Consider the following 26,064-nt stretch of genomic DNA (forward strand, 5'->3'; position numbering starts at 1 on the left):
TGGTAGAGGTCAAGAGACTGATGTGAGAAAGGATAGGAAATAGGCAGTAGCAAATACAATTAGATCACTCCTATTTTGTTTTAGTTTGTATTTTATCATAAAGCAGGTCTAGGTAATATGTAAATACTGTGAAATAATTGCAACGCTAAATCTGCAGAGAAATGCACACATGTTGTATTCAGGAACTGAGTTGTCAGGACTTCCGTACAGTTGTGATGTCACAGCTATACTATATATAGGTAGAAAGTGCTGTTACAGTCATTCCCTGGCTGCAGAGATAGTAAGAGCACAGCTCTGACCAATCAGAGCAGACTGGGCTTTTTCGGCTTTTTCAGGAGAGGGTCTTAAAGAGACGGGGGCTATAACAGAGGGTGAATACAGACAGACAGTATGAGAAAAATAATGTGTTTTTGAACATTAAAGCATGTAAACATGTTCTAGTAGAAACCCAAAATACAAGTATGAAGCTGAAAGTGAACATAATATGCCCCGTTTAAAAGAGCTTGTTTGAATGCACCATCAAGAAGCAGTCTTAAAAACGTGTGGTTTACTTGGGTGGGTCAGCAGTTAGGTATTTGTTTTTTCTTTTCTAAAACATAGAAAACAATTGCGACAATGGTTTGAATACATGCACATATAATGTTCATCTCTGGGTAGTTGGTGTAGCTTTAAGAAGTGCATGTATTTGTACACTACTGTATGTCTGTGTATGTGCTTTTTGTGCAGGACTGGGGCCAAATGGCTCCATTAGAAGGGAGCTCCCTGCACTCAGTAGCCCCAAGATGAGGACAAGAACTGCCTCAGCCATTTGGCTGTGACATATAGGCTTTTGTGTGACAGCCAGCCCTTTTGAACCTTTTAGTGAAATTGACAAATACAATTAAGCAGCAGGATGATTAGTGTTGAGACGTTTTGGTTGGAGAGCAAAATTGCTGCACCCTCAGTAGTTTTATGTCATAATTGTTGCAGTGTGAGTGACTGCTGCAAAATATGAAAGTGTGCTTGGAGTATCATGAGGCTTGTTGTTTGCTGATCTGTAGATGAAAGGGAACTGTAACATTTTAGTGTTTACCCCGAAGCCATTTCTCATCAAGACCAAAAAATGTGAGTGGTGTAATCAATTATTTAAAGTCCACAGACAGTAGTGCAGCAGATTGTACTGGAAATTGTTTTGAGGGAACATTGATGAGTTATTGATAATACTACATAATGCTGTCAACCAGTATGCAGTGTTTCTAAGCGCCAACCTCCAGGGCTGAAACACGAAAGTGCCAAAAACTGCAGTTCATCGGATGGACACTTGAGGCAGACTCCAAGGGCGAGTCAACCCTAATAGACCCCCATGTTAGAATGCCCCAACAAAAGGTTTCTAGGTCTCCTACTTCCATGATATGCGGCCCACTGTGCAGTACTGTTTGTCCCACTGGCCCTACCCTCAAGTTTCTACTCAACGTCACAGGTTTTTAAATTGCTTTTCTAAGCTTGAGGACAATTTTACAAATATAAGGACTCATTGATTAATAACTCACGATATAAAGAATAATCGTCCTTGTTTGCAGTTTGAGATGTGCTGTCAACAGTTTTACAGATGTCTCCTAGAATGGTGAAAAAAATGCTTTTTTGGCCGCAGGGAGATTTTTCATTGCAATATCACAAGTGGCTACAAGTTAGCTCACATCGGCATGATAGTGTGAAAGTGGCTCGAGCTTCATTTTGCCTCTGCAGACTACTTCCATATTTTATACAGTATATGAGTGTCGCCTACAAATGCAAACAACTAATGACTACGCTATGTGGCATTTAAAACAACTAGGATATGGTGTCTGTACCTTTTTAGAAATCATATTTTTCCAAAAACTGTCCACAAAAATGTTACCAAGCTTTGTTTGTTTATGTCACAACAACAATTAATCAGGATAATTGTTTTTCCGGAGGTGAAAGTTTTTCTCACTGCAGCTTAAACTTCTGGTTGTGCTTCCTTGGAGTCAAACAGAGACCTGTTGCGTGGGAAAGAGACATTTCTCAACAGATCATTGCTTTTGTGTTCAAGCACTATGTACCTGAATGTAATTAAATGCCCTTTTGCATGTACTTTTTGTTCTCATCAGGTTGTACAAACTGTGCCAACCTCCACCCCCAGATGGTGACCCCTAATGCATTGTATCCAGGAAGACGCTGGAGAAGTCTTGAGGTGCTTTGAGCCCTCCATCCACCCATGAAGGATCAACCTAATAAAAAAACAGTTATTGAGTCCATTTTTATATGTCCAGAATAGCTGCCTAAAGTGTAAATAGAATTTAAAAACCGTAAATAGTATTTTTAATACTTTATATTTTTCATTGTTGTACTGTATACATATTTGTAGTTGTTTTTTTTTCATATAATGCATTTGACAGGACAATGACTCGGAGTGAGAAAAAGGAGTTTTATACCCTGGACTAAAAATTATATTTGTTTTAATGAAGAACATGAAAAAAATGTATTGATTAAAAGGATATTTGGCTATTTGTTCAAATTAGCCAATAATCTCTCAGCTTCTTTTCAGCTATGACTTCTATGCTTTATTGATTCTCAGTATTGGATAACCATATGATTGTGTGTTTTGTAATGTCCTCAACGCGTGTATTCACTTGTAAATATACATATGTAGTGTGTGAATGTACTTAAAGAGTCATGCCCTTGATTCCCATTGTTTTGGGATCTCTCCGACTGTTGCATGCACATGAAGATTTCCAGTGGTTTATCAGTATTAACATATAGGTTTTTGGACGTAGAGCTATGCGATATATTCTGTTATTTCATATTGACAGTACTCAGGATTAAAGTGTCTCATTGCGTTGCTTATTATTGGATGTACCGTTCATATCGTAGATGGAGGTTTAGGTCACTACTATGCAAACAAACAAGTGGTAATAAACTGCATCAATAAGCTCCAGTAGTGCTTCCTATTTACTGTCTTTGCTACATCCATGTAAAATTGTTTATTTTCTTCAAAATGAAATGCTGTCATGTATACAGTTTGTGAAAATTTAAATTAAAAGTGATTGCAATGGATAGAAAATGACCTTTTCAATGCTACTGACCCGTTAACAAGTGGCTGGTAGCATGTAAAAGGTAATTGAATGTATTAATTATTCATGTAAACATTATTAATGTATTATAATACTTTGATAAAACAGGGGTGTAATGTAATAAAGTGCATTTACTCAAGTACTGTAGGTCACTAAATTATAATGTTGACATACTTACTTAAACCACTTAAAGACTACATTTAAGACAGAAGTATTTTACTTTTTACTTCACTATATTTGAGTCACTTAGTTCTTTTTTCAATAAAAAACTTTTTCTGTTTATGATATAATGCAATATTTTACGACTATAATGCTGCATTCTAGCCAGTAGTATAAAGTATCTAAAGTTGGCTCCTCTCAATAATAGAATATTCTCCAATAACTTTAAGGAGGTCTTGTTATACTTTAGAAGGAGCTGTTTTGCATAATGAGTCTTTTTTGTTAACTTTAAGAACATTTTACTGATAATACTTGTGTACTTTTACCTAGGCTATTGAATATTTCAAATACAGGGCTTTAATGGAGTATTCTTAGATGAGTGTATTTTCTACATTTACCTATAACCCTCCGAGTAGACTCCATCTTACACCACTGGAAATGTTGCTTCTATAACCTTGTATAACCTATTGTTGTTCCTTTTTACTGCTTAGGACGGATTCAAAACTAACTTGTTGAACTTTCCACTTTACTTCCGGTAATTAGCAGAACGCAACGTTGCTCGCTGTGGCTGCACGTGCACGTGTTGTTGCGCAGTCCAGGTACACTGATTGAAGCACGCGCACACTCACACTCTTACGGTGAGCGCGGTGAACACGGAGGGCTGGGGCTGAGCCCGGCGGATAAATGGGAGTGGCGGTGGCACGGTTAACACTGCTGGCAGCCACTGAGCGCAAGATTTGTAATCTCTGTCACGGAGCTGCGGTGCCATTGGCTTTCGACGGGCGAAAGCTGCCACCAGAGAGTCAGTGAGGCGACAAACTGGGGATGGTCCCGGGCTGAATCTCCACAATGAGCCGGGCTCAGAGCCTCCTGCTCCACTTGATACAAACCGTTTAAACTTACCGTGGCTCCTGCTGCAGCCTCGCTTGGTGACATTTTGCACCTTTTTTTTAGTCGCCGAGACGCCTCCCTCTCTTGAAGGACGACTGACACCGGCTCACCTCATGATTTCATCCTGCTAAAAGCTCCCGCGAGGCACACCAGTTTCTCCATGGCGTCTCCACAACAGTCAAGAATTCAGTCGTATTTGGAGAAGAATAAAATCGGACCCTTGTTCGAGGTGAGTGCACGAATTCAACCAAGCACTCTGAAGTTGTTGGCTGCCAATTTACAGGGCACTTGTTTTTTGCGGCAGACTGCATTAATCCGCTTGGGTATATGCGTTTAAGATGAGCGCACATCTGCTATGTGAGCTGTCACACTGAGTTACTGTAGGCTACTGGATGGTTGCTCCCTACACCCCGTACACATGTACTGTAGATGGTGGCTGGTAAACCATTTGTTTTCATTGACTTTGGGTCTGACTACCTTCCTGAAACGTCCCACTGTGATCCGTTCATGAGATGCTGTAGTACAGAAACACATAAAGCAATATCATCTGCTGTGCTTGCCTTCACATTTCCATGCTCAGCCTTTCCATCAGTACCATGCCACTGCCTGACTCCACATTGTTACAGTTAGTTGAAGTTGGGGCCACTCAGAGAAACCACTTGACATTCATAGTGCACAGCAGGGTTGGCTTCACTGTGCCTAACTAACTACCTGCCTCTCTGTCTGTCTGTTTGTCATTCAGGGGATCTATGTTGTTCATCCTTGGGTTATTCTGTGTGCCATCTAAGAGACCCCAGGGAGAGCATGACTTCATCCTTTTGTTTGCTATTGGTTTTATTTTTTTGTACTCAAAGCAGGACCGCACAGGTGTGAGGGATAATCAGAGTAGAGATGGAAAGCCAGACAACATCCTGCTGAACTGCAGTTCTGTGAGTCTTGCTAAACAAGACTGCCTACTGGGAAGACAGTTATCACCGGGCAATGCAAACTGGGGCTACAGTGGGATGATGTGTGCCGTATTTATGGCAAAGCAGTATTCACATGCACATGATGTGCTTCACAAAGTGCTGACGTTTCACTTCTGGGCTTGGGCTGGATACGTAGTGGCAGCAGTCCACAAACACGGGCTGCATGTTAAACAGATGTAAGAGAAGTAGTGAGGCTTGTTTCAGCACCGAGGACAGAGACTCTGTCTAACATGCATTTAACCGGCGATAAGGCCACAGCGGTCACTGAGGCTCAACTGCATGATGATCGCCCTCTGTGTGCTCTCTCTGTTTGTTTTTCCTCCCTTCATCTTCCTCTACCACCTGTCTCCCCCCCTTTATTCTCTGCCTCACTGTGTGTTACATTTTCCTGTGTTTTTCACTCTGTGGGCACTTAAATTGTGTCTCCTTTATGTGACACTTTCAAGATCATTAAAGCAATTATGTGGGTTAAAGGGGATGCTTGTGGTCAAAAACACCTAAATTCCAAAGATTAATGAGCTTATATGGTAAAGCTTTTATGCTTTTGCATCTCAAAGTGTCCCCTTAAGAAACCAACAGTTTTTATCCACAACAATGCGAGCTTGGATAATTAGTGAGTTGTTCACAGCATTTAGACCTGTGAATGTTGTATTGTGAGGGCGCATTGAGTAGTGTAGATTTTCAGGGCAAACTGAGTGAGTGAGAAAGAGGTGTATCCGTCCATCTTCAACCGCTTGTACCTATCGGGGTCACGGGGGGGCTGGAGCCGATCCCAGCTGACATCGGGTGTGAGGCGGGGTCCACTCTGGACAGGACACCAGTCTATTGCAGGGCACATAAAGACAAACAGAGACAGACAACCATTCACACTCACATTCACACCTACGTCCTACTGTCTTTGGACTGTGGGAGGAAGCCGGAGAACCCGGAGAGAACCCACGCAGGGGCGACAGCGCTACCATACCACCGTGCCGTGTAGTAAGAGCAAAATATATATAAATTAAAGAAAAACTTCTCCTGGGTCTGCCACTCTGCTCATGAGAAAATGATGTAGCTGCTACTTTGGTGTTGCACTTGAAAAGCGTTGGCCATTTCATTGTTGTCACAAAGAAAACCTATCAGTGTTCGTTCGGTTGTGAAGAAACAGGCTTTTGTCATGAGGAGAGAATCAAGGAAGAGAGGCTGGAGGACTTCTTCTAGTTGTCTTTTTTGATCAGATGTAGAGAATCGGCAGGTCAGAAGTAATAATAAAGCTCTTCTGCTACGCTGCGTAAACCAAAAAGGACCTGGCGGAAAGTTTGCTGGCCATTCAAACACCTTAAAGGAAAATGTGTCAGTTAAAAGGACACACAACACTTTCCAAATACTTTAGCCCAATTTTAGAAAAAATAAGCATTTTTCCATTAAAAAGTAATTACAAAGTCTGTTACAATATGAAACGGAGCAGCATTGTGGCAATGTGATGGTCTCAATTTAAGATTGTCAAACTGAACCAAAACCATTCATTTCAGTACTCATGACGGTGGCAATTTGATTGCATGTATTACAGTAACACCACACCGAGAGTGTTGCTGACAGTCAATTATATTATTTTCAGAGCCTGAATGAATGGCTCTTCTTCCGCTGATCTGGTTGGTTTACATGTGAGCAGGAACATTTCTCACAGTATGATTAATCGAAAAAGGTGGTTTTATTTTTTCCTGAAATACATTTAATTTCTCAAGGAGCATTTAGAAACAGCATGTACATGTGGAGGTATGTCTTGGTATGTTCATTTGTTCCCTCCCTGAGCTCTCTAACCTATACCCTGGGTTTCTTACTCCTCCTTGACGTAATCAGTGTCTTTACCCCCAAACTCTTCTTCCTCTTAATTTCTCCCTAACGCTCATTTGCAAAGCCCAATCCCTTCTTTCTCACACTCAACACACAGCTGCAGCATTAAACCGTCTGTGTAACAGCGAGCGAGGGTTCATTTACTCTTTCTGATGAGACGCAGCTTATGATTTGCCATCAAATTGATTTTCTTTTTTTCCCCCTTTGCTAATGAAATGGTTGCTTTTCAGAGATAGCAAGCTGAGTCAACATCCATGGAATATTTTCCAAAAAGTGAAGCTCCCTTTCATGATAATTGAAGTAATTACACTCCAGATTGTTGTCAGCCACTTGCCCATTTTGATAAATTCTTTTCAAACACCTACTCTTTTCCAATTACTTAACAGTTGGAGTGCAACAGGGCCTTTCACAGTTTTGTGTTGCATGAAGAATTATAGTCAGTTTAGGCATTGAATGGGCCGTATTTTGCTCTTTTCAGGTTTTTATTTTGGGTTTATACTAGAACATGTTTATATGCTTAATGTTCAAAAACACATTATTTTTCCCATTTCATCTGTCGTATAAACCGTCACTGCATCCAGGGAAATGACTGTAACAGCACTGTACTTGTGTGTACATTTCTCTATGGATTAAACGTTTCAATACTTTCAAAGTATTTATATAACACCTTGACCTGCTTTATAATAAAAAATAAATAAATACATGAAAATCTCACTTTTCACAATATGGGACATTTTAAAGCGAGCTGGAGGCAACATGTTCACGTTCATTGTTACACTCTGTATGATGCAGTAAAAAAAAAGTATAAAAAATGACAGCAAGAACATGTGTGTTGCCTTCTGCTACACACTAAGAATAAAAGCCCACATGCCAGGCATTTTTCATGCTATCAGGATCACTTATATTGTCTGAAAGAATCCATAAAATTCTTGTTTAATGAAATCTGTATGATTTTATATGCAGTCTTCTGACATTTAAATTCATTGAACAGGACCAGTAAGAAAAATCAGAGCAGTCTTTGTCTTCATCAGCAGACCCGCTCTCATGTTCCTCCCTGCTGTGGTCTTTCAATCATGTCATAGCCGGTATAATTGTTCAACTGGAACAGGGAACTGATGGATCATGTAAGTGTAGCCGGGACCACAAAATGTCACCGGATTGAACTGTAATTGGTGCTCCAGTCAAATGTTGATAATCACACTTTTCTGTGGAATAATTGGTATCATTATTTTCAAGTCCGACCGTCTCTCTTTTTAATGAATTCAATAGCTTAAATGTGAAGTGAAGTGAATTTTGGGATTAGTACTGATAAGTGATAATCTGGATCTTATTCAATAAATGGTGAATGTAAAAATACAGAGATGCTCATAAAACATCAATAATCCATTTTTATTACTATAATTTCATGCCTTTTAAAAAAAATAATCATGTATAATATATTTATCTTTTTTCTTTAGTTATAGTAAAAAATAACATAGTATTTAGTTTGCACAGTGATATCTACAGGTTTTAAATCACTCCAGGGGGGAAAAGGAGCACTGGTGTTGAATCTACACTCTGTTTGTTTGTGACTTGAGTTTATGTGTAGTTATAGTAAAGTTTAGTTCTTATAGTAAAGTTAAATGACTTTGCTTCTCCCTATAGATTTCTCTTCCATCCACATGGAAAAAGGTCTGCTCCTACCTGCTCAGCTGTGTAGTGTTTCTAATAGCTATGTCTCAGCTCTCAGTGGTGCAGCCCTGCAGCGTTGTAAAGGGGTCAGTCAGGACATAGACAGTCACATACTGCCTGACCTATTGATCCACTCCCTTAAGGGGTGATTTATTGGACTTGGTGTGATTGGTTTTGAGCTATTAGTCCACCTAAGAGGTATGCTCTTCTGTCAGTGAATGCTATTTCTGTGTGCATGCAAGTTTATTTATATCTTTGCTGTCATTTGATTTCCCATAGTGAATGATTATATGGTTTACATGAGAATATAACTGACCTGCATTCACTATAATTCCTGTACAGCTCTCAAAAGACGGAAGAAAATGGGAGGAATGTGTCATAAATAGCAAATAGCAGGCACCTGGCTTTGAAATATTTGTTATTCTTGAACTTTAAAACGCATTAAATGAAACTCGCAAGGAGAAAGGTTGAGTTATACATCAGGAAGAATCCATCAGAGGTCTTGTTACATTACTAACACCTGGAAACATTTCTGTTTGACAGGGTTACTTTGTCATTGGCATACCACCCACACATCCGGTAATAATAGCCCAGTAATTTCATCTCAGTTGTGGGTCGCTTTGTTATTTCATTTGTTTATTATTTGACCTTCATCTGCTATTCAAAGCAAGATATCTGCAAAACTAGGTCAGCTTTTTTTTTTTTATCAGAATAGTGACCATTTTTTATATCATGCTAGAGAACACATGACCAAGCATGGTTTGTCCATTGTTGCTTGTCATGGTTTGGGTGAATACTTCATTCTGATTGGTTGCGTGATGTCCACTAAAACATGGTAGTGGACTCCTTCTAGGTAGTTCCAGTGAAACAATCTGTTCACTGTTCTAAATGCGCCTCTGTTTACAACCTATTGGGACACGTGAACAAGCTAACGTTATTTCCAACACTGAGAGTCCTTCAGTGCTTTGTCATGAACGCCACAGGATGAGGACTAATACGGAAGCTGCACTGCCCCTCTGAACATTAAAGCGATCATCTCACATCCCATTCGCTACTCAACTCAATACTTACAGGGCATATGATTTGTTTGTAAAAATGTTTATTGATTTGGGGATAAAGACATGGCTGGATAGCTAGTTGTTGTTAAACATACTGTTTGTAAACCATACGCATTGTTATTGACTTTGAATCTTGCTAGCATAATGTTAGCTTTAGCTTTCTGGCTCATAGCTGGGGTTCTTCAGTATGAGCCAAGCGGACTAAAATATATTCTGTTAGCTTCTGGGGGCAATGCAGGGCAATGGTGAATATTTTGGGCTTTCTGGTGTAGCTAGCAGATATCTGTGTCAAGACTTCTTCCTCTGAGCAGGGGTCATTGTCTACAGTCCGATTGGAGATGCTCGGATTGGAGTTGAGGTTGGGAGATTACGTCCCTACATACAGATATCGGCATATGAATGCAGATAATGATAACAAATAGGCCCGTCGCAAAAAGCAATAAATTGCATGATAACTTATATATATATATATATATATATATATATATATATATATATATATATATATATATATAACTAATTTCCTTTTTTTTTTCCTGGCCTCCCTCTGTCAAAGAACTGGATGACAAGAGTTTTCACTCTGGTGCATTGTTTCCACTGACCCCTCTCTCTTCCTCAGCGTAATGAGGAATTAACCCTCGTCACATGTCGTGTCAGTCGATTTTCAGTCGCACAGTCTCTGTGTGAGGAGGCCATAAATGGAAACCTGAACACTTCCACTACCCAAATCTTGTCCCGTTGACTACAGATTCCACATTCATATGCAGTATACTGTATGAATATGCACCCGTTACCAAGTTGTACAATCAGTTTGGCGAAAACTGATTTGCAGTTTCCCATGGCACTTTCTGACACCTTGTGGATTTTGATATGCAGCCTTTCACTTTTGTTGTCTCTAGGGAAGGGGGTCTGTAGAATTTATATTTAGTAATCAACACCATCAAATTCTGAGGATAGAAAAAAGTTTTTGATTGGTTAAACTCTAAACAAAACACAGCTACGGTCTTCATCAAATCGAATCAGAGCATGTTTTGGTTTTCATTACTAGATAACACTTTTTCTCTACCGCTGGAGATAGTCTTCTTGAGCTTGATGACTTGATACTGTATGTCAGATGTCTGGTCACACATGGGTTAATAGAGCTCCCTTTCAGGCACAGTTGGAGTAATTATTACAAGACAGGCAGCCTAAGGCCAGCTTGGCCCTGGGGGACCAGGTGAAGAGGGAAGGCAACGGATATCTGGGAGATCAGGCAGCGAGATGATGAGTGATGAAGTTCAATATGAGGAAGGTTCAGAGCGTGCAATTTAAGGTCGGGGGGAGGGAGGGAGTGTGTACTGGAAACGGAAAGAGAAAGGGAGAGAGTAGGGTACAGTAGTTGTGGCACATGCTAGTAAAGTTATCATGTCCACTTACAGTCGGAGGATGTTGATTGCTGACTGCTGTGTGTAATTGATAGTCATGCTGTTGGTGTGGCAGAGCTGATCATCTGATACAAATAACCTTGACAGTAAATTTGTTCAGCTGGTGGCTAATAACTGTATGAATGTGTGTGTGTACGCTTGTCCTAAGAGAGTTTAATGTGTGTCTATGCACTTGTGTACGACCAGAGGTCAATATAGAATAAAATCCACATTGTGCTTTTAAACGTCAGTTGTAATTAAAAGAAAGCATAGGATGTTTGAGTTAGAAATATCAAGTGAGGGTATGAAATGAAATTTCCTCTCTGTGCTTGTGTGTGTTTCCTTTCATTTCACACAGAACTAGGACTCTTCTCCCCAATCTCTCTCCCCCCAAATTGCTTTAGGGGGGATCTCTGCACAGCCAGAGATAATTACAATGTTCTCCATATTCACGTGGGCATGTGAGTATTGTTTTACGATGTGAACCTATCCTTAAAGGCTTACTTTCATTACAGTAGGAGAGATGGGCGTTTAGACTCCCTGAAAGCATCTTCATCAAGCGTAGGCCCATATGACGTTAGATGATAGGAAAGGATGCGGTACAGACACTGTTGCGGGTGGAGTACAGCCTGCAGGTAAATGATGGAAACTTTTGGGTGAATCTTTTTAAGGTCATGTCTGTGTGGTGATCGGGAAGTGGCAGATTGGAATGATATTTAAAGGACAGCATGCATACCGTTTGGCTCCAAAGATCATTGATCTGATATGTGAATGTAGCGAAGCAGAAATGACAAAGATCATATGGAGCAAGAAGAGGTAGCAGAAACGTCAGAGGAAAGATCTTCCTTAGTGACAAAGCTTAATTGAAAAAATGCATTAAATTCACTTGTTTAGACCCACAAACAATACACCAACCCCATTTAGTGGTCACGCATTTAGAGTAACAAGCATTTTCGGTCTAAAAGTGACCAAATAGTTGAGACAATTTCTGTAAACTCATTAGTTGATTAATAGACTGATAGCTGCCCAGCATTCCTTTAATCATACTCACAATACCCCTAGAGAAATGAAACGAGTCATACTTCTACTGCTGCAAAACATAGAAGTAGCGAAGGAAATGGAGTGGAGGCGATACTGCAGGATGTGAGGGCATCTATTTCTTGTGTGTATCAGCAAAGCAGATAAAAGCATCTCTTCTGAGGAGTATTATCTGGTGGTGCCAGCCTGGTCAGGTGACATTGCCTCTCCCACAGTCTCCTCTTCCGCATGATCTCTTCTGCTCTTGTCTGCCTGCTTATTCAAGGTCTGGATCTCATCCAGTGGCATATCTCTCCCTCTCTCTACTCGTATTCACCTAAATTGGCTCATCAAGTCGTTCTCTCTCTTTTTTTCCCAATAATGACCTCTTTCTTTAAGCAGACATAGATGTGACCTCACCCTGATATGACTTTGCATTTCCATTTCATTGACAAACAGAGGGTAAATTAATGGTAGTCTGTGGCCTCTTGTACGTGCGACAGGGAGCCCTCGTGGGAGTTTTGGAAGAGCTGTTGCTGTTTTGTTTTTGTTTTTTTACACAAGGACAAAACTGAAGAAAAAATACTAACGTATGATTATTTTTAGTACAGGACACTCTGCTGGTGAATTATTTTTAATCAGGCGTACATGAACACATATTGTAAATGCATGCAGTATATTGCCACAATAATCCCTGTGTCTATCCTCACACATAGTGTTTACGGACACCGTTGTCTCGCTTCCGTAGATTGTAACAGATACACTGCCTCCCAGGAACAAAGACATCATAGAACGCTGGCTCATGCAGTATGTGTTGTCTCATCACATCCAGACATCCACCGCTCCAGCAGTTCACTAGGAGTCTGCAGCAGCTGAAGTGGAAAGTCAACAACCCGCGTGTTGACAAGAACCCGCTAAGGCCATGTTACCTACATCACAGAGCGTATGTCGCCGTATCAGCTGTCAATACGTTTATTTCCATCAACATTTTCTTTACTAAACCTTCGCATTTTTTTTTTTTGTGATACCTCCTTTTTATTCCCACATAAGAAATGTGTGTTATACTGATATGGAGACTTGAGCAGGATCTCTGGATTTCTCCCTCTGTGCTTCGATCTACCACCCATGTATGACCTTTCAAACTTTCCTCTCCCTTTTCAACTCCTTCCCACCTTTCAAATTGGGGACTGCTGGAAGTGTCAGTGAGGGTATCATGATTGTCATTGTCCCCGGAGGAAGTCCTTGAGAACTTCCAAGGACACGGACGTCTCTTGGCTGGCTGACAGCTTGTCAATTACCGCCACCAAAACAAACTGCCTGGGGCACAGCGATCTCTCCTCCTGATAGATTGGCACGGATATTGACTGCATGTCTCAGTTGCTAACGCCACCTGTTGGCCTGCTTATACCGCATGGATGCAGAGGCTGCCTCGAATTTATCTTTTTCACATACTGTACAAACATATGCAACAGTTTTGCTGATGCAGCACTTTAAGCGAAATAGCAATAAAAAAAAGTCTACTTGCATATAGAAATGCTGACCCAATGTGAGTCTACATCTTACTATGGTTCATGTCAAAGAAAATATGACTATCAGTCAAACAGCATGGACTTATCAAATGGACTCATGTTATATAAAGCACCACATTACCATAGAAAGTGAAGGTGTCAGATACGGCTACCATGTTCTGCTCTATGTGACTTATAGAATGTATGCATATCCACTGTGCAGAAACGATGGGACCTGTTACTTTTATATACGTCTCTTTTGCCTTTTTATGAGGCTATTGGAGATGGCGAAGGACACGGAGGTACACAGGTGCATGAGCTCATTCATCACAAACTCATTCAGCTCATGCAAAACACTCTACGGGATGTGCAATCAATATATGTTGGCACACAGGTTTTAAAGTGCAGACGAGGGCAGAATGCAGATGTACCCACACATGCTGCTATTTCTCTAACAATCCCCAGAATCTACACTATGTTCCCATCTGTCTCCGTCGCAGTGTGCCGCAGTTTGCTTCATGCATCCAACTCATGTCTCTCTCTGCACATCTGTGTGTGCGGTTTCCACTGGGAAACACAATCAGGAAAATCACCTCACTGCAGTCATCCATAAAAAACTGCACATCCTTCCCTGTACCCCTTCCTCATAAAGTCTATTAAGACTTGGAAACCCTGCAGTGCATAACAGAGCTCTGCTAGTTTGGCTTCCTGTATAATCTACCAAATTACAACCCTCATTTATAGACCTCCTGTTGGTAGGTTACTTAAATTACCCACAGGAGTTACTAAGCAGTAATTACAACTTTTACATCTTAGCATCGTTAGTGGTTTCTAATTGTTAGACACATGCCACAGAGATTCATTGCAGTTTTGAGGAGAGATGCTTTAAGTGTGCTGTATATTCTCTTCCAGTATTCCCCAGAGACTGTATAAATACACTTTTTAACAGTCTATGGTATTACCTCATAAGTCTCTTTTTCAGAAATTGCATCATTGTTCTTTCTGACGAGCTCGTAGATCACTTCAACTTTGCCTCACAGGCAGAGGAGCGAGGTTCTCTGGTCCTTAAACCTACAGTGAAACATTTCAGCACACTCCCACATACTGTGTGCTGCCCGAGTTGCTAAAGAAACCGGGGCCGGGCAGGAATGTCCCCCTGACCAATTACCTGATTAGCTTTCTGAGCACACACATCGCTGCCAAGGCTAGCCAGCTATAACACACACATAGGCTGCTTCCCTGTCGCCCTCCCTGCCCCCTGAAACACGCAGATGCATGAGCATGTCCAAGAGGGCAGTCACATACCAGCCACCAAAACATAGAGCTACATGATACTGTTTGGTTGAACAAAAACATGTGTAGATTAACGTGCCTGTCACACAGAAACGCCTAGCACTTTCACTCACACACACACACACACGCACACACACACATTCATTTTATCCATACATTTCTGCCAATTCACTGCAGACCACTAATAACTTTTTTTGCTTCTCTGCAGTAGTCATCCTGAAGTCATCCTCTGCTGCTCTGGCTGGTTTAAACCGGTCACTTCATTCTCATATAATGCCAGCGCACACACAAATTCAGATAAACAGATATATGCAGATTTCACTTCAGCTTCAGAGCAACAGTTATTAAAAGAATAGTTTTGATCTGGTGAAAAGGTATTTTTTGGTATTCGCATAGAACACATTTCTTTTTGAAATCACATTTGTATTTGCACCTAGTGTGTTCAGGTATTTTTCATGAAAGTGTGAAATGGGATATAACTGGTTAGTTATGACATTATAGCGCATTTGATACTGAATTCCCATTGTGTGGTTGATAGGTTTTAGATTAGCATGCAGAATAAGATGTGGCCTCTACCCTCAGCACCTGTTTCTGTGACTCCCCATGCGCTTTTCTTCTTTTCTACCTCTCCCAGTACGTTTCTCCATCAGTCCAATTTGTGTCCGTCCAAGAACATTGTCCATGCCCTCCCTGTTCTTCATCTCCTCCCAATATAAAGACCTTCACACTACTTTTTCTTTCACATCGTCTGTGCACACTGTCTTTCCTGATAACCAGACTGTCAAGTATAAATTTTGAATAATAGTTATCAGTTATCTCCCAGTGGGAATGGAATATCACTATAATTATCCTTGTTATAGTAACATGATAATTCATAACACCGAATCCTGATCTTTCTGTCTCTACATCTGTCCGTTCTGTCATCTGGCCCAATTTATGACACTATTTTAAAAATGCACAGATTGAGCAAAGGCTGCAGTGTCTGCTTATGTGTTTGTCCTCCTTGACCGACATATCTCCTTAAGATGGAGCTCGCTGAAACGCTTGTTACTAATTGACACAAAAAGGAAGTACTGTGATCTTTGGGGACATAGTGTTGTCTTGTTTGCCCTGACTTTCTATTTTTTAGGATATTGACATTTGGTGTAGCAAATTCCCCAAACCACAGTGAAGATAAGGGGCTTATAGTTCCCCTCTCACACACCCTCCCTCGAGAGTGAAGTCAACAGAAAACAAGACTTGAAATGCTTGTATTGATGTCTCCACTTCAGCATGGTGGATATTCCTCTGGCCCTACTCTCACTCCCTTTGTGTAGTGCTGCTGTCATCTAACCGCTCTCTGCTTTACTCTGCTCCTGTAGGAGTTGATGACCAAATTGATAACTGAGACTCCCGACCATCCAATCCCTTTTCTCATTGATCACCTGCAGACCAAGCAAGACAGCCCTGGCAAGCTGCACAGAGCTCTCTCTGGCTCCGCAGCACTCTGGGCACAGAGCTCTCCAGGTTGGTACGCACAGATGCAAGCATGCATAATGTACATACACGCATGCATAACGAGGCATTTTTCTTTGCACATACTCTTCCCCACAATACACAGATTATACGATAAATATTGGCTGAAAGAGGGACAACAGCTGAAGAGTAAACTCGTCCTGCATTTATGCTTTTTAGAATTTGCATAAGGGGACATTCTAAGCATAAATTGTGACTATCTTTCTCAACAGAAAGCAAAAACCCTCGAAGGGAGAACAGCAACTATGAGAAGCCATGGCAAATTCACCCAAAGAAACCGAAAAAGTCCAAAAGCGACCTGGCTGTTTCGAGTATCTCTCCTCCTTCACCAGAGTCCAAGTCTTGTAAGTTTCCTTCTTGTAAGTCTTCTACTTTCTGAATTGTTTTATGATTTTGTTGATTGCTCACACTTACTCTCCATTTTCAAATATAAAGCTGCACAGTTTACAGTATATACCTGTTGTATCACTTGTATCCCAATTACACGCTCCATTGACTTTAATCTCCATTTTTAATTTGATATAATTATAACTCATTAAAGTTAGTCACAGTGTATAGTCCAGTGTCCTCCCTCCAGCCTCCCACAGCCCTGCAGATGAGTTCATTATAAAGGGCTACTTTTTGCACACTTGCTGCTGCAGTGCTACACACTCTGAAGATGAATTGTTCACAAAGTTCTCGCATAAATGTAGATGAGAAAAATCTTCTGGCTGTAACTTTTTTCTTATAGTTCTGTAATAAATGACTATAGCTGTGATGTTAGAATGAAGTATGACACTTGAGACAATGAGGCTAGGTTAAATAGGGAGCAAGCAGAGTCATAGAGTACTTCAATAATTTAACATTGTGCTCTGTCACTGCCAGACCAAGTCTATTTCAGGCTGTGGTCTGAGCATTTCTCACAATCAAGAGGAAACGAGTGGCACGACAAGTGCATGAAGTGGGGGGGTCGTCTGAGTCTGAATAAAACCAGCGACACTCAGCACACCGAGGTGTTCTTAAGTTCTGAGAGTAAGAAACCCTCAACGCTATAGTTAAAGTAAAACCGCATAAAAAATACATGCATAGGTGTTATGGTGTGCAGAGCTCATGAAAAATTTAAATCAAAAGAACTGCCGCTCATCATTATTGTACAGTGTAACAAGAACACAACAGCTGTCATAAATATACAGAGGTTCCAGGGTAAGTGTGCTCTGGCCTCACTTCCTTACCTTTTTAATCTAGTCTATGAAGACACAGACCAACACTTTGCAACAGCACAACACACAGAGGAAAGATAGGCACTTTTTGCCGGAATCATGGTTTTTTTATTTTTTTCCTTATAGTCTGTTTGACAGAGACTTTTGCTCTGTGTTTATGCTTGTGACAATGCCAAGCAGCTTAGTCAGAGTAAACAGGGGTAGAGGAAGGCAGATTGTAGCAGCGTTGATATCAAATATTCACTATCAAGTTTACTTATTTGCGTATGCGAAAGAGAAGGGTGATGCTAATTAGCTGCACCTGTCATCATGTATGTGTTTCTTTCAAACATGTATGAAATGATTCTCCAATCCTTTCCCTTAATCCCTAGTTAACATGCTTTCAGGCAGTGAGGAGTGGCTGGTTGACAAGCCGTGCATTTTTTGGCAGCTCTTCATAATAACCCACTGGTTTTCCATGAGCGTAAGAATGTTAGATATGGATGAACTACAAGTAAAAATCCCTCCCCTATAAAATAAAATCACTCTTTCCTTCTTATAAATAATTTCTGAATCCAACAGTTTATGAATTAACCATCCTATAGAAGCTGAGGGACACTGCTAGAGGACGTGGGCAGGAATTCAGTACAGTATGTGGGTCATTTCCTGCTCCTGTTTTGAGTTATTTTGAATGTTAATCAAAGAGACTGACAGCCACTGTCCCCTGGCTTGCGTCCAGTGAGCTCTATGCTTCTGGAAGAGACACGTTGACTTTTCTGACAGTGTTTCGGTTCCACTCCATCCATCCTGCGGTAACTCACAAAGTCCTGTTTGGACAACTGCGTCAAGCTGTGGCGTTTACACATTGTTGGTGTTGTTGTTGTTGTTTACAGGACATTAACCAGATTCATTTATCTGTGGTGCTTTCAGGAGATCTGACAAAAAAAATATGATCTTTCTGTTTGTGATGTCCAGTGCCACGGTCTATCGAGTACCCGTCCTGGGACTGGAGGGAGAGCCGGGACTTTGACGAGCTCAACCACATTCTGCAGGAGAGCAAGAAGCTGGGCAAGGCCCTGGAGAGTCTGTCACGTAGTGAGTGGCCGTAGCTCAGTAGTGCACGCTTACACCCTACTGAGCAGCATTTAACGCATCTTAACATACAGAACCAAAGCGTAGACCTTTCTGTAAATGTCACTGTAAATCCTGAGAGGAAACCGGATCAAGCAGCTAATCTTACAAGCTAGCCACTAAGCTCCGAAGCAGCCCAAGATGAGATTTTGAACTGTATTAGATGCTCCTCTGTGCTTTTAAAAGCATTTTTTTTTCTCTCTCTGCAGGCATCGCCATCTCTGATGAGCTCGACCAGGTAAATAACAACTATACTGGAGTCTTGTATTAACTCATATATACAGTTACCCTGTGTATATATGACCCTGATCCGTCACTGATCACTCTGCAGCATCGCTCAGGTTACATCAATAAAAGCTTGCTTCATAACTTTCCTTAGCTGACAGAGCTGCACAACTGCCATCTCATGGGAATGATGTGCGAGAGTGATAACTCAGTAAGCATGTCCTTCGTCTCTCTCTCCTTTTCTGCTTCAGTGTGTGCATCGTACACACAAAGCTTTGTCTGAGCTCTGTCTTTGTCCTCGTCTGGCCCCAATTATCTCCCTAAACACAATAGTGCAAGGGCTGCCCGGACTGGAGATGCACAGAGCGATTTTGAAAAGATGGGTCTGGATGAGAGACGCAGCATATGTTTTGACAGGGACTACACTTTTTTTTGCTCAGTGCAGCAGTACATGTCCAACGACCTTGGCTCTCAGCCAAGAGATTTTCGTGCTTTCTCTGTGGGACAGGACAGGGAATGAATACTAAGCACCTGCGCTGATCATGCAGAGACAACAGTATTTGATAGTATCCTGGATTGAGTCAAAGACAAGCAGACACATCTTTGAGCAGGTTTGGAAGTCGAATGGGAGGGAGACAGATCTCATACAATACTATGGTGTTTTCTACAGTCTTGGTTATAATTTCATTATATTAGAGCTAAAGGTTCATTCATTCTGAGCTCTTTTTCATTTAAATCAGCATCTTTTGTCTTTTGTCGGTCCCCTTCACTCTGTTGTTTTGCATCTAATTATGTCTCTATTGCTCTTGTAGAACTTGGGAGGCTACAACTCAGTCGTGCGCCCTCGGGTGGTGGGAGAGTGGGTCGGTCGGTCAGAAGAGGACGTGGACCCGCTGGCTTCTGAGATGCTGCAACCCCCCGTCCCTCGGGCTAAAACTGAAGTTTGCTGGAGTGGAGACAACAGTCCTGCTGGGAGGTTAGTGATTGGCATTATAAGTGTGTGAAGTCATAGATCTAACGCTGCAATGTCGAAATCATTTAAATGTTTCACAAAAGTTTGAAAACTTTAAGAAAGTTCCCAAAGCTATCGTCGGCTCTTTAAAAGATGAGGAGGTAGACTTCTAACTGTGGCTCCTGCTGCCTGAGGAATGCCCATCTAAATGGTTTGATAATCCCATTTCAAAGGCGCAATTAAACATGCTTGCCATGATACTGCTTCAGTCCAATTTGGAAATAAAGCTAACCTCATTTCTGTGCGCTCAAGGCCAAAGGAATTTTGTGCTTGTTATTTTAAAAATGTTTTTTGACAATATGATTGCATCATGCACTGAACTGTTGAATTGTTTGTCGTCCTCTCAGGAAGATTTTTCAACCCTTTTTCTTTAATTCATGCATTTGCAAAAGTTCAAAATAGCCTGAACCCTTTGGACCTCTTTGCCAGATGTTACAATTGCTGTGTGTGCGTGCGACTTTGTGTGTTGTCACATGCACTGCAACTGCTGTTGGACTAATTAGAGGAGGATCAGATATAAAACCATAAATCATGCGTGGCTCTGAGCTGACATACACACAGTGGTAATCGCATTAGGTTACTGTCTGTATGGGTGGATTATAGGGAGAAACCACTTAGTTAGAGGCCTGAGCTGGCAGATAGGGATGTGTGTGGGTCCACTGATGAACTCTACTCTGTGTGTGTTTGCAAATGAGATGGTTTCGTGTTAACCTTTGAAGGGGTGAAAGAAAAAGCAGCAGTGTGTTTAGGATGGTACAACATCATTAAATAATCGCAGCCCCTTCTTTTGTTAACTGGAGGAGTATTTGGCTCATGTGATAGATCATTTATATCAACTCTTAAATGCATTTACTGGGAACTTGCTCCCACTTCAGATCCTGATGGGGAGATCACTTTAATATCTTCAGAGCCACAAGATCAAAAGTAGGGAGATCAGAAAAACATAAGTACATTTGTTTTGAATGAATCCAATTGGTTCCCAAAGTCCTGCTGAGTCATAACTCAGGAATCTAAACACTTTAACAGGATAGTATTTTCTCTTATGTCCATCATGAATAAACTTTTATAAACCCACTTAGAAATTATAAAAAGATATCTACATTCATAAGCACATTGCAAACAGGAACTCCTAATAGCTAATTTGACATACTTTTTAATGGTGCCAATTTGCCAAAATGCAAACAAATGCGGTCTAAAAAAGGATCGAGGGTGCTGGGGGTTGCTGTTGCCTCTATTTTGTCCGACTTAAATAACTTTAAGACTTTATGATCCAGTTAAAAGTAGGATTTGTTTAGGTTTATTTTAGATGAGATAAAAAATGACCACTCTAAGCAAGTGAAAAACTGGCAGTGTAGCCCTCTTAAAATCCCATCTGAGTCTTGATAGGCTATCTCTTCTGGTTTCCCCACATTTTATCATGTGCCCGACCTTATTTGTTGGTCCATCTTCCTCCTTTTACTTTAGTTAACTTATTTTCAAACTCCTTGCTTCTGTCCCTCATCCCGGCCCACCTGTCAGGAGGACCTTTAAGGAGAGCTGTCAGGTGGTGGCTCTGTGTGTATGATTGGCTGCAACGTCTAGATGGATAAGTGCAAGGTCCACATGGGAAATCAGATGCAACTGTGGCAGAAGTTTATCCAAGGAAATGGTTTATTTTGGCAGGATCTGTCCAGTGTGATGGGACTTCCTTATCCAATGTGTCCCAGTGCCTGAAACTACACTTGTTACTGTTCTTACCCTGCTGTTATGCATTTCTCTTTTATACTTTTTCTTAACACTAGCAGATGCAGATCCCTTATTGCATTCATGATAGTTTGTGGTCATATTTAACATCTTTAATGACTGTGGTTGACCCCTCCATGGGGGAAAGGGGTGTTGCTGACATTGCTGAAGCCTTGTGAGTCAGAGATTTTCATAGGAGATATGAGCCCATAATATGGTGCACCTCGTAAAAGTAAAAAAATCATACTCTACACAAGATACCCAAATGCCTTGTTTCTCTCTATTGTTCTTTTTTCATATTACTTTCCTGCTTTTGATATAAGATGTGTTACATTCCTCAGCTTACTTTCTGTGCAGCACTGTGTAAAAGTTTACCTTCTGGTTCAAAATGGTGGTTTGCAACCACAGGAAAATGATCAACTTTTTTCCCCTAAAGAGTATGGTTAGAAAAGGAAAAGAGAAGGGTTGGGTAGACTCACACAAACTATCTTATCAGTTATTTATTTGCACTCTCTGTATTTAATTAGCTCTGCCGTCATCTTATGACCCTTCCCCATTATCTGTAAATAGAAGTCATTAAACTGTGATTCGCATCAAATGAATACTCTTCTGCCCTTCTGATCCACACCCTTAGCCTGTGGGATGTAGAAATTCATTTCTCCGATATAGAGGTAATGCAGAAGTCTGCCTACATTGTATCAGTAGCTTTAACTGTATAGGAAGGAGATAGTATTTAGTCATTTTCCAGCTGTTCTCCATATCCCAGCAACACAATTTCACCTGGAAAATGAATAACGCTTTTTGGAAGAGAAATGTGAAGAGAAGCATTTGATTTCTTTCTATTCATGTGTTGTTTTTAATTAAGAAACAGCACGGGAGACTGCCTGAAAGCCGTTAAGCCATATGGTTCCATGAGTGCTGCAGTATGACGCAAATTGATTCTACAGAAAAATAGTGCATTTCCACAGCTGCACCTTGTTGCTTGGGTTTATAAATGGTTATTTAGTGCAGGATGTGTTGTAAATGTTAAAATAAATAAATAAAGTCTGTTTTCTCTTTGTTATACGTTGGTGATTAAACGTTTAAAAACAATAACTTATTTCTCACCCTGGGTGCCATCTTTGATGTTCATCGTTGATCATACTTTTGATTTGATTGTTGGTTCTCCTGCTGACTAAAAACTACAAGGTACTCTTTCAACACCTCATATCCTCCTACATGCTAATAAAACCTCCTCATTCCAGGACCTCTTTTACCCCGCTACCTTGAAATACTACTGCTTTATGCTTAGTGCTAGGGATGCTCGATATTGGCTTTTCTGCCGATATCCGATATTCTGATTTTTGTCCAACCCTTAATTTCCGTTTCCGATATCACCCGATACCGATATATGCTGTTACTTCCAAACCACGGACATCTCATGCTCCGGGCGAGCAAGCTTGTTAGCCACGGTTAGCAACCTACGAGTCTAGCGTGTTGTTGTTGTTAAACGTCATCAAGCACGCGCCTGTAAACGTCCCATGTTGCATTCATGCAGCCTCGGAAATGCTGAAGCCTACAGAAAAAACATCGGTTGTAAAAACCTGATACCGATAATTCCCGATATTACATTTTTAACTCAATATCGGCCGATAATATCGGAGGGCCGATATTATCGGACATCCCTACTTAGTGCTACAACTATATCTCTGTTGCTCACCTCAGAGCAGTTATCCCTTCTTATCTTCTCCCTGCCAGCCATTTATAGCGAGGTGTTCTGCAACCTGCACAACACTTGAAATTATTGTAGTACTTTGTCCCTAACCACCATGGAACGGCTTCCAAATGCAACAAGTGGTGAAACACACTTAACATGTAGTCACACATTTGCAGACCAGTGGGGCAAATGCAACATTTTGTACTGCTAAAACACAAGCCTGACAGATTAGGATGAGTGACTGCAATAACTGTAGGAACACATCATTTTAACACTTGCTAATTTTGTAGTTATATGAGTAATATAAGTATGTTATTGTGGATTAGGATTCACATTTCATTCAAGTATTTTACATGTTATTGACTGTGTGTATGGGAAATAATAAGCAACAACTGACATATTTTAAGTCAACACACTGTCTGTCAATGTGTCAATAAATAGTGATCCAATTTTGTATGTGGGTTGAAACGTCTTTTTTAGCCTTGACTCCTCTTCTGCTTGCATCCCCAGCCTGAAGATTGAAACAAAGAGCAAAGGGCTGAAGGAGCAGCAGCAGCATCACAAGAAGCTCCTGGCAGCCATGTTGTCCCAGGACTCCTTTGATTCTGTCCACAGCCCCGCCCCCTCCGTTGCAGAGGAAGAGATGGAGGACGAGGACGATGCCATGGAGCTTCTGGGTAATGCCCCATATTCTGTAAATGCACCCCTTTTATATGCACACAGACACAAATTGTAAACGTGGAAATTTTGTCGTGCAATTAATTGAAATTACATGCTTTCCTATGCAGTTGCATTCCATTGAATTCTGCTGATTAAATGCTATTGATAAGACAAGGTGGCTTCTGAGGCAGGTGTACAACTCCTCACTGTTTACAACTGTGTTCTTACCATCCTACATTCAAAGACAACAGCTGCAAAAAAAATAATCATAGCTGTAACCATTCACATTTAATGAGTCATCCAAGTTTTTTTTTCTGATCAATCAATCTGTTCAAAGAACACTCTGAAGAGTGTGTCGGAAGGACAGAAACCTGGAGATAAACACTTCAGCAAAGTTAAAAAATACTACAGTTAATGTGTATTGTACCTTGTTCTTTAGGAAACAGTTATAATACTACATTGTAAAAATACTCATGCATTCAAAATTATTCGCATCATAATATACTTACTAGGGGTGTCCTCGACTAAAAAATTTCATTCATTTTCATTTTCGAATCTGATTCGTCGCGTCTTGCCTATAGTCGACTATCGTCAAACCACTTTTGGGGTTTATTTGCTGATGAAAAACCATCTGATCCGGGCTGGCGAGCCATGGACATGAAGCAGACAGTGGCAGGTGCACGTGAGTCCAGCGCTCACTTTCACGGTGCTGTGTCAGACTGTGTCGGAACGAACGTCTATAATGAAAACAACAAATGGGCAAATATTCAAATGAAATGATGCTGATGATTAAACAGTAGCAGACTGTTGTATTTCTGACGCCCTGATAGATAAAGCCCAGCCAAGATACACTACGAGGGGGAGGGGTTAATACTAAGGAGATAGATTAAAAGCTCATGAGTTATTTTACATTTTTAGCAACAGTATTTATTAATAGGCTTATATTTATACCCAAATAGACTATTCATCATGGTTTATTGGGAGAAACCAAGCATCTATATGTAAAATCAGACATTCAGCACCACCAGAGCCAGAATGGAATAATCCATTGTTTCATAACCACATTTTGCCGTTTTGCGACTATTCGACTGTCAAATCAGGCTCCTCAGAGCGAAAAGTCAACTATTCAGGGTCACCCCTAATTAATGCACTCATTATATGGAATCATAATTAGTGATAATTCTTACTTTAATGTTGTAGCTTGTAAAATCAGCTCATTTGTATTTTGTATTCATAATCAAAATCTGAAAGTAACTATAGAGCTGTATAGTAAATGTGGAATAAAAAGTACAATATTTCTCTCTGACGTGTTGTGAATAAAGTCGCATGAAATAGAAATACTCAAAATTGTACTTAAGTACAGTACTTGAGTACTTAGTCACATTACACTACTGAAAATGTGTCCAAATTCCCACTGGAGCTTTGATATTAGACAATAACATTTCAAAAGCACAAATGGTAAATATAAGGATTTCTTCTGTGATGCAGCACATTGCATCAACATTTATCACAGAAGAGCCAGAGATAAAAATGTCCCAGCTGACTTGAAAACATTAGGTGTGTTGCTCCTACTGTATGTTCCACTGCACCATGTTCAGACATCGGTGTTAAAGCACTTACGGGCAGAGAAGTAGACTGCAGTTGGGGAAAAATTACTAAGTAAATGAAAGTGAAGGACATTTAATGTAAGGGCTTAAAAGGGATGAAATTGTTCCATATACTGTATGTGGATGCACACTGTACATATGTAGTGGCTGGATGAGCAAAGCAGCAGCAGTTTTCTGTGTTGTACTAAATCAAACTTTAGTAGTATTTGTTAGATGAAACTATGCTTCCTGTTTATAAAGTCTAGCCAGATCCTCTGAGACAGTGTGTCGAGGTATTTACTTTGACAAGTGAAGAATCACAAAGTAGATCCTTTTTATTTACTTTTTGTGAGTTTGCATGTTCACATTCCTTCGTGTCATCATGTGCCGACTTAAGATTGAGAAGTAGTTGACATGAAGTCCTGTTTTGGCTTTATTGAGTGGAGGGTGTGAGTGATCATATCCCT

The 26,064-nt window shown here is 40.6% G+C and overlaps 2 protein-coding genes across 2 annotated transcripts in view; both read left to right on the plus strand.

The window, feature by feature from the left end:
- The window catches only part of prex2 (phosphatidylinositol-3,4,5-trisphosphate-dependent Rac exchange factor 2), a 95,484-nt gene extending 92,673 nt beyond the window's left edge, over positions 1-2,811 (plus strand). The window contains exon 41 of the mRNA XM_083936322.1: positions 2,109-2,811. Coding sequence (XP_083792448.1) covers positions 2,109-2,154 — 46 coding nt within the window. The 3' untranslated portion in view covers positions 2,155-2,811. The remainder of the gene's footprint in view (positions 1-2,108) is intronic.
- A 1,470-nt stretch (positions 2,812-4,281) lies between these two features.
- The window catches only part of cUnh8orf34 (chromosome Un C8orf34 homolog), a gene marked incomplete at both ends in the record, with an annotated part of 55,173 nt that continues 33,390 nt past the window's right edge, over positions 4,282-26,064 (plus strand). Inside the window, 7 exon segments of the mRNA XM_083936083.1 lie at positions 4,282-4,350; positions 16,234-16,378; positions 16,600-16,731; positions 18,541-18,660; positions 18,906-18,934; positions 19,734-19,897; positions 23,862-24,028. Of these exon segments, the coding sequence (XP_083792209.1) occupies positions 4,282-4,350; positions 16,234-16,378; positions 16,600-16,731; positions 18,541-18,660; positions 18,906-18,934; positions 19,734-19,897; positions 23,862-24,028 (826 nt within the window).

The sequence above is a fragment of the Echiichthys vipera genome (assembly GCF_963691815.1).
Source record: "Echiichthys vipera genome assembly, chromosome: 21".
Classification (NCBI taxonomy): domain Eukaryota; kingdom Metazoa; phylum Chordata; class Actinopteri; order Perciformes; family Trachinidae; genus Echiichthys; species Echiichthys vipera.